The 11,922-nt window shown below is 38.9% G+C and overlaps 1 protein-coding gene across 1 annotated transcript; it reads left to right on the forward strand.

Annotated features, from left to right (window-relative positions):
* The first annotated feature begins 1,242 nt into the window (after positions 1-1,242).
* LOC121896697 (zinc finger protein 771-like) lies at positions 1,243-11,253 on the forward strand. The gene is made up of 2 exons (XM_042410623.1): positions 1,243-1,498; positions 9,950-11,253. Exons 1-2 carry the CDS (start codon positions 1,306-1,308, stop codon positions 11,140-11,142), a joined length of 1,386 nt encoding a protein of 461 aa, XP_042266557.1. The 5' UTR covers positions 1,243-1,305; the 3' UTR covers positions 11,143-11,253.
* Positions 11,254-11,922: the final 669 nt, after the last annotated feature.

Below are 11,922 nucleotides of genomic sequence, written 5' to 3' on the forward strand. Positions count from 1 at the left end.
CATGGCATTAAATTCAGTGCTGATGGAACTGCTTCCTTAAATTTAGCTACAGCACTATCACATAGACATCTAGTGAGCACATTTTTGTCTAATCGCGTGGAGTCCAGCAATAGGAATTCAAAAGTTATTAAGTAGTGGTCTGATAAAATAGGATTTTGTGGAAAAACTATTGAATGTTCAGTTTCGATGCCATATGTGAGAACAAGGGTGTGATTAAGCCAGTGAGTGGGTTTATTTACACTCTGGGAGAAGCCAACTGAGTCTAATAACAAGATAAATGCAGCACTGAGGCTATAATTATCAACGTCCACATGAATATTAAAGTCACCTACTATAATAACTTTATCTGTACTAAGGACTAAATTTGATAAAAACTTTGAGAATTCAGATATAAATTTAGAGTGAAGGCCTGGAGGACTGTACGCTATAACAAATAGAATTGCCTTTAAAGTTTTCCAGGTTGAGTATGAAAGACCAAGAACAATGCTTTCAAATGAGTTATAATTAAGTTTAGGTCTAGGGTTGATTATTAAGCTTGAAAATGGCTGAACTCCACCTCCTCGGCTGGTGTCTCCAGGAATGTGAGTATTAATATGACTGGGGGGGAGTGGATTCATTTAGGCTAACATATTCTTCTTATCTCATGAGACAGCGAGGTTTCAGTAAGACAAAATAAATCAATATGATAATCTGAGATTAGATCATTTATTATTCAGTTTTACATGACAGAGATCTTATGTTTAAGAGTCCACATTTAATTCTCCTATTTTATTGTACTATTGCAGTAGTCGTGTTAATTTTTATTAGATTTTTATAAATGACTCCTCTTCTATTTACTGTAGCTTTAATTGATTTAAGGCGTTGGGGGAGAGACACAGTTTCTACGTGGTTTTGCGTGGGTAACTGCTCCAATAGAAGTGCAGGGAAACGTGTAGGACTGCAGCTCTGCCTCCCACCATGACAACTCTGGGTTGTCATGGTTTTGGTCTACTAATAAACCTAAACTTCTGTCCTACACAGATTAAATGAGTCAAACATTTCCGTCTTTAATTGAATTGAATTGAATTGAATTGAATTGAATTGAATCGAATCGAATCGAATCGAATCGAGTCGAGTCGAATCGAACTGAAACATATATTTGGTCCATCTGCGTAGACTTCAAAGTTAACGTTTCTGGAGATGCGATTTCTACTGAAAAACTCGGGCCGGAAGTCGTTCTGTTGTTGCTGATGACAGAACGCGGAAGCTAGTGGTAGTTGTTTTAGCTGCGGAAATAGGTGGTACGAAAGTCACACAGTTTAAAACATGTCTAAAGTAGAAATACTGAGAGTTTTGGTGAACCAGCGTTTAACGGCTGCTGTAGGAGAGGTATTTGAACTGTTTGAAAGAACCATAGCAGACTATGAAGAGGAACTTTCTTGTTCAAAGCGGGAGAATGAGCGACAACGCAAACTACTGGATGCTGTTTTGAAGCCTGAAGTTCGGTTACACAGAACAGGTTGGTGCTATTTAATAGATTCTGATTTCTGATGCGCTGAATTACCATAGCAGTTGTGTTGAAAATGTTTCACTGTTTCGAAGCTTTAAATGACGTTACAGTCGAAATGGCGACATATTGTTGGTAACGCTTGGTGTGGCATTTGCATGGATAGAATCTGTACATCCCATTTCCCTTATGTGAGGCTTGTACGACGGTGCAGGATTCGCGGTTAGCGAGGTAACTTCAGGTTTAACTCGGGGTTTTCAGAGTGACGACGGTGATTCACTTCTTATCGGGGTACACCATCATGGTAACGTATGTTGATGTTGAACCGTTCGCCACAACCTGTCAACACCCCGACCAATGACCAGTCAGATCACAGGAAAAAAAAAGAGTCATCATTACTACAAGATCCCGACATGGACAAAAGTCCTGAGTTTACAATAAAGTGACAAGTAAAAAAAGAGCAATATATTTTTTTAGGTCTGTGGAAACATTTTATTGTTCCAAGCTTTCTATTTCCACTATTTAAAACAGAGCTTCTAATAGACGGGATTGTTTATGACACTAAACACACAATGATGTGATGATTTTAGCTGCATTATAATTGTGCAAAGTTGATGTTATCCCCGGAGTGTAGGTGATTTTACACTCTGATTCCATCACTATAGCTCAGAATAACATGAAACAACTGTGTGATGATAACTGAAAATAAAAATGAAAGATTGTCTTTGATTAGAAAAATAATCCACACACTGTTAATTGGCTCCCATGATTATAAATGAAACATTTGGGTCAGATAGACCTCATCAGTCCTGAACTACTTTTCCACTCTTTGGTAACAGAAACAGTCTGACATTACTCTTAAGCTTTTTTTAATGTGACGTATTTAAAATGGTTTGTTCATCACCCAACTAAATAGCAAAACATAATCACTCTATAGTTAAAGTTGCAATACACGACATTCAGCCACTAGATGTCGCACTATAGCACCAACATCTCAGACCTAAACAAACTTGTGTGTTGTTTACTCAATAAAGTTTGTGATAAAAAAAGAAGGCCAACAACTCACGAAATTCAGATCAGACTGTCAAACTAGGCAGTGCTGATCAAATATGGATCAAGATTCTGTCAGTGCATTGCCTATTTCTCACCTCAAATATTTTCTGAAATTTTAGTGTACTGTTAAACTGTAATGTATTTCAGAAATTTTGTAATATAGCTGCCATTTTGGAAACGGATGTGGAGGACCCAGAGGGACTCACGTGCACGTTCACATGCACTAACATGCATGTGTTGCCAGTGCGGCTTCCCAAACAAAGAACAGAAAAGCTTGGATAATAACACACACACATGGAGTGTGACTTCATTCACTGCTCAGGTTGCCATTACTCAACTATATCTTTACATAGCAAATAGTTGCTTACTGACATTCAGTGAGGCTCATTGTCATTTATTGGACCTTTAAGTCATATATAATAATACCTACATGTATTTTAAACCTTGCCTTACTTTTAATATTTGGAAATTATTTCTAGTGTTTCTTCATACTCTGTTGTATGATTACAGGCTGGTTTACATTTCACTTTGTTGAATTTGACTTTCTGCTGTCCCTAAAACAGAAAATTTCTACAGGTACTTGGTATCATCATTTCATCTCACATATATGAAATACACATGGTCTGCCATCATGAAGGCCATCCCAGAGCACTTATTTCTGCTCTGAGGTAGTGCTGGGAAGTTCCAGTGTTTGAATTGTCTCTCAGTACTCTTGAGTCCAGACTTCTAAATGTATTGAGTATTTCGAGTTTTCCAGTACTAGGTGTAGCACACCTCTCAAGCCACTATAATGAAGGACACTAATGTTTGTGTATCAAATGGTAGTAAATACATTTATGCTTCATTATCCTCCTGCATGAAAAGTCTTACTTAACTAAAGGTACATAAATATTATGAGCTTAATGTAGTTAAAGTATTGCAGTAAAAGTAGTGGTATGGTCCTTCTGACTGGCATATTATTATATATGACATAATTAGATTATTAATACTGAAGCATCAGTGTGTAAGCAGCATGTTACTGTTGTAGCTGCTGGAGGTGGAGCTAGTTTGAATTACTATATATACAGTTAGCTAGTTTAGTCCAGTGGTCCCCAATCTAGGGGTTGGGCCCTCCAAAGGGTCACCAGATAAATCTGAGGGTCATGAGATGATTAATGGGAGAGGAAAGAAGAAAAAACAAAGTTCTGATACACAGATCTTCTTTCAGTTTTTGGACTTTTTATCTAATCTTTGATTTTTGATGAAAAATAGAATTTGCTCTATTTCTGCATAAATATGACCTAAAACATGATCAGATTTCCACTCAAGTCCTAAAACTAAGATAAAGAAACATCAGTTAAAAAATTGAAACAAAAACTTTACACTTGTTCATTTATTTATTGAGGAAAATGATCCAATGTTACATATTTGTGTGTGGCAAAAGTATGTGAACCCCTAAGATTATCAGTTCGTTTGAAGGGGATATTAGAGTTGGGTGTTTCAATCAATGGGATGACAATCAAATGTGAGTCTGAAACTGAACCTCTACCTGCCTGAGAGCAATATTGCAAACTAGAAGATAAGCTGGCCTAAAGACTCTTTCAGAGCGGCCTGAAACGCCTTGATTCTCTGCATCAACGAAGATGCGCACACAGCTCACTGATCAGGGCTCTTGAATAACAAACAACGCTTTGTATTTTAATGAATCCTCCTACAGATTTCATCAGATTGACTTCCAAATTTGTGTGTCTCATCTAGACTAGTTTGTCATCAAAAGTTATCAAAATCATGAGTTTTCACTGAACGCCCTTGCCGTGGGGATGCGGCGGATTTCGATGTTTCGCCATAAAACTGGAAGTCCTTATAACTCCAACGTACATTGTCCAATCTGCCCCAAATTTCTCATGCTTCATGAGTGTTCCATCCTGAATACATCTATGTGTCAATATTGAGACATACTCATAGCGCCACCTACTGGCGACAGGAAGATACATGTTCTGTACATGAGCTGTACCAAGCAGGATGAACAGATCCATCTGAAATTTGGTCAGAAAAGCCATAAGTCTTTGATGATTCCATATTGTGAATATGGTGAGTTTCATTGGACGACTTTGCTGTGGTGGCGCGGCGAATTTCAATGTTTCGCCATGAACTAACAAAGTGTTATAACTTGACTCTGCATGATCAGATCTTTTCCAAATTTCCCATGCTTCATAAGGGTCCCAGTCTGAAGGCAAGTACATGCTCATATTGAGTCATAGTCATAGCGCCACCTACTGGCAATAGGAAGTCTTAAGCAGCACTCTTTTGCTAACTACTCCTAGCAGGTTAGCCAGAAACACATAAAATTTGGTCAGCCAAGGTGTAAGACCTTGATGATGATAACTCTTGAGGCTTTGAGTTTTCATCAAAAGCCATTGCCATGACAACACATTGTTCGCTGCAAAGTACAAAGCTGTTTTTAAGGGGCTAGACATGCTTGAAAACCCACAAAACTTTGCACACACCTGACAGTTCTAAAAGTCTGTAATATTGTACAGGTAGCGGGCATGGGTGTGGCAGAATGGCTCAACAGTGCTCCCTACAATGTTTCAACGAAGCAGCCTCCGTGCAACGTTAGACCTACATGTAGGAAAATCAGAATACACATGTATCATGCCTGGGCGCACCAAAAAGTCCCATAGCTTAAACCCAAGACGAAGTTGGCCGTTTTGAATTTAGTGGTCAATTTTGGCGATTTTGCATGCCTTGTATTTTAACAAACTCTTCCTACAGAATTCATCATAACGACTTCAAAATCAGTATGTGTCATCTAGACTAGTTTGTGATCAAAAGTTATCAAAATCTTGAATTTTCATTGAACCCCCTTGCTGTGATGACGTGGCAAACTTTGACGTTTCACCATGAAGCAAGAAGTTGCTGTAACTTGAATGTACATTGTCCAACCTGCACCAAATTTCTCATGCTTGATAAGAATCCTGTCCTGAACACATCTACATAATATTGAGTCATAGTCATAGCACCACCTACTGACAACAGGAAGTCAGCCTTATATGACAAACATCATCTGATTCACATGAAATTTTCAAGGTGTGGTCTACAGTTGATATACAGCAACATGATGTATAATTAATGGGTGTTCTCTAGCACCACATAATGGACACAGGAAATGAGATTTAACTTCTTTGTGCAAATTCGATAAGAGCCCAGTCCTGAACACATCTGCATGCCTGCAATAAAAGCCCTTTGACTGCGACGTGCCCCAACGTGCACAAAGGTGCAAGGGCTGCAACATTTTGTACGCCTGCCTTTATTAGGGCCTGAGCCCCAAAGGGGTGAAGACCCTCTTGTATCTGTTCTGTTTCTTTCTTTCTTTCTTCTTCCTTAATAATCCGCCACTTCAACCCTAAATTTGACCCCCTAAACATGCTCAAAAATTTGGCACGCTCATCAGGTCTGGTGAAAAATTTGATAAAATGTAAATATTATCCCCCAAAGTGCCAAAATGTGCTCTTTAGCGCCACCTATGTCACAAAATGGCCACCACGGCCCGTAGGAATGTCATAGAGAGATCAAACCAAAACTCAATTATTCGTCTCATCAAGACCTACAAATCATAAGCTGACACCCCTGACCTAAATCCAACAGGAAGTCCACAATTCACCCATGAAAGTATGACTTTGTGCCAATTTTGGACCTTGAATAAAAGCTATCTTCTCCTAGGGCGTTAATGGTATCGGCTTCAAACTTTAATACATGACTTATCACACTGTGCTGAACAAAAGTTATTAAAAACTTTGTAATAACTCGAATGGTTTAGATTTTGTAAGCCCCGAAGTTGGAGTGCCACATCGCACCTTACAATGTAAACCAATGGAGAGGCAATCTCTGGGCATGAACTTTGTGCCAAACTGGGGCGTCTGATGTCTAAACTATAAGTCAGATCACTTTCAAACCTGTATCAATGGATTCGCGATGAAAATTCCAACTAAAATATGATTTTTAATGTAAGATTTGGCCATAGTCATGGGATTTATGAGGATATTTCACAAGAAGAGTACTCTGGAATCCTTCTCTCCAGCTGAGAGGGAGAAGGAGGGAAGAAAGTGGGGGGATGGGTGTCACGGTTAAATGCAGCTCATTTTTGAAGGATACAGCAGAAAGGTCTTTATACATACAGTACATTATATACAAACTTTGTATGAAGTTTGGTGTTATTATCATTTATTTTACAATAATTATGAGTCTTATATGTATAATTAAGTAGTGGGGAAGGGAAAAAATGGAGTGAGAGTGACAGTTTAGTGATAAAGTGCTGCAGAAAAATAAAATCGAAACTAAAATTTGTAGCTCTCTACAGCAGTTTTTCCTTTATCAGGGCCCAAGCACCTAGCGGTTCACACAGGAATTTAGGAGCACACTGAAAAATGTTCAAGTAACTGTTTATTAAAGACAACAATTTATCACATTCATATTTAAATGCTTTGTGTGTGTGTGTGTGTGTGTGTGTGTGTGTGTGTGTGTGTGTGTGTGTGTGTGTGTGTGTGTGTGTATGTAAATCAAAATTTATGTCCTCTTTAGGGGTGCTTGATTATGGCAAAAAGCATAATCACAATTACTTTTGCTCAATATTGACATCACGGGTATTTAACACGACTTTTTGACTATCATTTTTGGCGATTACTGATATATGCACATGTTTTTTCCTACTTGGCTGAGGAAACTATTACACATGCAAGCATAGATTGTACTAAGTATGATCAAAAAAGACAATATATGAGGGAAGAACTCAGGAAGACTAGAGTTCCGGAGCTAAGCATTAAAACTTTAATGAACCTGCCAAGTGGGTGGAGTAGCAGTTTTTGGGGGGTTTTTTTTGAGTTTATTAGACAGACAGGATTGATGTGTAGGATTTAATATTTGGTCTACAGTCCGAAGCGGAGGGTGGCTGTAATGTGCCTAATATGCTATAATTTAGCTATCGTTAAAGCATGTGGCCGTGGCGTGGCATTGAGTTTTGATGTTTCACCATGACAGAGTAAACTGTAACTGCTATAACTTTAGTGCAAATGCTCCAGTCCGCCCCAAACTTTGCATGTTTGATAAGAGTCCCGGCCTGAACACGTCCTCATGACAATATTCAGTCAGTGATGCAAACTGGCTGAATAGTGCCACCTATGAAATTGCAGCAAAGCAGCCCCAGCAGCGGGCAAAATAGTGGACAAAGGAAGTGATGTTTATCTCCTTCTTGCACTGTCTGAAAACAGCCCGAGTCTGAAGACATCTACATGCCCGTGACAGAAGCCCTTCGACTGCGCCGCAGCCTGACGTGCTACTCTTTGTTGTAGTTGTTTTGTTGCTCCACTTTAAAATACTGTGAAGTTGTTCTATTGGATTTAGGTCAGGGGACATACTTGGCCAGGACATAGTTTTCACTTTTGTCTTCTTTTAAAACTCTTGTGTGATTTTTGCAGTGTGTTTGGGATGATTGTTATGTTGGAAAATTCCTCTCCTGCCAACCTCCTTGATATTGGGAGTCATCTTTTGATTTCATATTTGGGTATACAAATTTGCATTCATAGTGCCATCTATAAATGTCATCTCACCTACACCTTTTGTACTCACACAGCCCCATATCAGCACACTTCCACCTCCATGTTTCAGGGTCGGTACTATGCAGTCATTGTGGTAGTCGCGGCCAGGTCCGCACCGAACAAGCTGAACCCCATCTGAGCCAAGCAAATTTATTTTGGTTTAATTTTTCAGTTAAGATTCAATGCAGCCTTTGCTGAACTGCTTAAAAGATATCAAAAGTTGGATGGGTTTAAACTTTCTCAATCTTAATAAAAATAAGACTGAGATTATGATGTTTGGACAACCTTACCTATTGGATGACTCTGATGGTGTGCTTGGCCCTTTAGTTTCTTACAGTCAATCTTTTGTTAAGAATCTTGGTGTGATTTTTGACAGGCCTCTCTCTCCCAAATTTTTTGAGAGAGTTAGTCATGATTTTATTTCCTCTCGGTGAGATTATTGTAACTCTTTGTATGTGGGTTGGAACAGTCGTCTCTTTGTAGTCTGTAGTTGGTACAAAATGCAGCCACTTGTCTTCAAACTGGAAAAAGAAAGCGTGATCATATAACACCAGTATTGGCCTCTCCCGACTGGCTTCCTGTCTGTTTTAGGGTTGATTTTAAGATTTTGTTGCTTGTTTTTAAGGTTTTAAATGAATAATAATTGATTAATTCTTTTATTGTTATTATGTTCATTTTCTTTTATTCTTATTTGTTATTTACTTTTACATTAATTTATTTTGGTATTTTAGGCATGTTCAGCACTTTGGTCAACTGTGTTTGTTTTAAATGTGCTATACAAATCAATTTTAACTTGACCTCATCTGACCAAAGAATGTGCTGCCAGTATTCATCAGGCTCTTTTCATATTCTTTAGCAAAGTTTAATCTTGCAGTTTTGTGCTGTTTTGTGAGCAATGGTTTTCTTCTTGGTCATCATCTGTAGAGGTTGGTTTCATGCAATGTCCTTCGCACTGTCTGAGCAGTCACTGAAACACCAATTTCCACAAGTTAATCCTTGTGCTAAGTCAGAAGCACTTGCCCGTCTGTATTTCAGTGCAAGGCTGCGTAAATAGTGAATTGTGCATTCTGTCATTTTCCGTTATTGGTAGTATGGGTCCTCCTGTACTTCCTAACCACTGCTGCAACTGTGTTTTGCTTCTGTTCAGTAGTGTACTGATGATCTTGTACCCTCTCCCCTGTATGGAGTCATGTTGCATTAGACCCAACCCAGGCCAAAACTGAGAAAGTTCTGATTCTTTTATAGCCTTGTTAAGGCAATTTTTCTTAATTGGAAGTCACAGGTGTAATCGTTTTTGTTTCAGTGGTCACAAGTGTACTCACTTTCATTGCATTGAGGTTGTAGTATGACACCTGTATTTTCATTATTTTAGTCTATCTAACCTGTTTGTTTTTAATTACAAATAAGATCAAATACCCTGCACTTCTCCCTAAAAATACTCCAATTATTGTAGGATGATGAAATTTTGAATCACTCAACATTTTAGTGATATTGCATGGGGGTGTACTCAGTTTTGTTATTTTGTCTGTATGTCTGTCAGCAAGAAACACACATCCCTGAGCATCAGGTTTGTTTTGAGTTACATCATTTCCATTTACAGTACATTTAAGAAAGCAAGCAAAATAGATACATTTGACTTGATGTCCATGTCACAGTTATTGTACAGCTAATATACTATAGACCTCACATGAATGAACTGTTAATGAGTGTGATAGTATGTGGGAAGACACATCTGCTTGTTTCAGCAAACAGTGATCTGTAGCACTTGCTTGCACTTGGTGTATTGAATAGATATATAAGTGTGTTTGCATTCTTTTTTTTTCAATATTATCTGCAGATGTTCAGCAGGACCCAGAACACCCACACATTAAAGAGGAACAGGAGGAACTTTGGAAGAGTCAAGATGGATCTGTCCCTGTGAAGAGTGAAGATGATGAAAAGAAAGCTCAGTCCTCACAGCTTTGTCAAACACAAGCAGAAGAGAACAGAGAGGCAGAACCTCCAGCCAGCAGCTCAGCTCAACAGATGGAAAGAGACACTGATGGAGGGGACTATGGAGGATCAGGACCAGCCAGGAACTTAGATCCAGATATATATTTACAACCAGATAGTGATGATGAGACAGTGAACTCAAAACAGACCCAGACAGGTGTGTCTGTCAGTCAAGCAGCTAGTGATGACAGGATGTCAGACTCTTCTGAGCCAGAGACTGAAAACAGTGATGATGACTGGAAAGAGACAAGGGGATGTCAGTCAAATTTAATAACACTGAAAAACAGAAGTGTTCCTGTAGGTGATCAAGAATGTAACACTGGCAAGAGGTTTCTGAGCTGCTCCAAGTGTGGTAAAACATTTGACCCCAAGGACTGTTTGCAGAGCCACATGAAAGGTCCTTCAGGAAAAAAAACATATGTTTGCTCAGTTTGTGTTAAAAGATCCACACAGAGTGTGCATTTAGTCACACATAATAGAACTTGTTCAGGAGAAAAAGCTTTTGGCTGTTCAGTCTGTAAGAAAAGATTTAGCTATAAAGGAGATGCTGTGAGACATATGAGAACTCACACAGGGGAGAAACCCTTCAGCTGCTCAGTTTGTGGTAAAAGATTCTCTCAGAGTACAGGTTTGGGTTCACACATGAGAACACACACAGGAGAGAAACCTTATGGCTGCTCAGTCTGTCATCAGCGGTTCATCCGGAGTGGAATTTTAGCCAGGCATATGAGAGTTCATACAGGAGAAAAGCCTTATAGCTGTTCACTGTGTAACACAACTTTTAGTCTGAGTCAGTCGCTGTTAAAACACATGAGGATCCATACAGGAGAGAAACCCTTCAGATGCTCAATATGTGATAAAAAATTTACACAAAAGGGACATCTGACACAACACATGACACTCCACACAGGAGAGAGGTCGTTCAGTTGCAGTGTTTGTGGCAAAAAATTCACTAGACAGTCTCGTGTGAAAAAACATAAGTGTGTTAGCGAGGACAGCAACAGTAAGCACCATCAAAAAGCACCCAAGAATGGATGAGAAGAAAACTGACCATTCTGAAGTAGCCTGCTATGAATCCTGATCTGAATCCCATTGAACATCTGTGGAAAGAGCTGAAACTTGCAGTTGGGAGACAGCACCCATCAAACCTGAGAGAACTGGAGCAGTTTGCTCAAGAAGAGTGGGCTGAACTACCAATGTAGAAACCTTATTCAGAGTTACAGAACTTGACTGCAGTTATTGCCTCCAAAGACCGTGCTACAAAATATTAAGTTAAGGGTACCAATATTTTTGGCCATGCCATTTTCATTTGTTTTATTGTATTAAATAATATGTTAAGTTGTAAATCAAAAGCAAAGTTTCAGTTATATTCAACATGAAATAAAGACTGATGGATACCATATACTTTTACCATATACTATAGTTTCAACTTTATACTGAGGAAATTTAGGGGTTTTTTTTGGGGGGGGGGGGGGGGGGGGGGGGGGTGTTCAAAAAAAGGTGGAAGGGTACTAATATTTTTGGCCACGTCTGTAAAAAGTGAAGTACTTCCATTAAGGCAGAAACAAATCCCACATTAATTTATCTTGTCTATTAGTCACACACTCATACTCTCCTGTCAGTCTTGGTAGCAGTCAAAATGGTTTAGAGTTAGCACTTTTCTTTTTTGTGCTCCAGTCTTCTGTGACACCAGTGATTCTTGGCTGTTTGATGCATGATTCAGTCTCCTGTGTGTTCTTGCAGTAGACATCGGGAGATGCTTTGGACTCATTTTCACTCAGTAATTCATTTCCTCTGTAGGAGTAAAACATGTCACAT

This window comes from Thunnus maccoyii, chromosome 5, assembly GCF_910596095.1.
Source record: "Thunnus maccoyii chromosome 5, fThuMac1.1, whole genome shotgun sequence".
NCBI lineage: Eukaryota > Metazoa > Chordata > Actinopteri > Scombriformes > Scombridae > Thunnus > Thunnus maccoyii.

Excerpts from the sequence above, each read along its gene's own strand:
- LOC121896697 (XM_042410623.1), top strand. The coding sequence starts at position 1,306 with ATGTCTAAAGTAGAAATACTGAGAGTTTTGGTGAACCAGCGTTTAACG. Across the intron at positions 1,499-9,949 it reads AGTTCGGTTACACAGAACAG|ATGTTCAGCAGGACCCAGAA; the intron begins GTTGGTGCTATT and ends TATTATCTGCAG.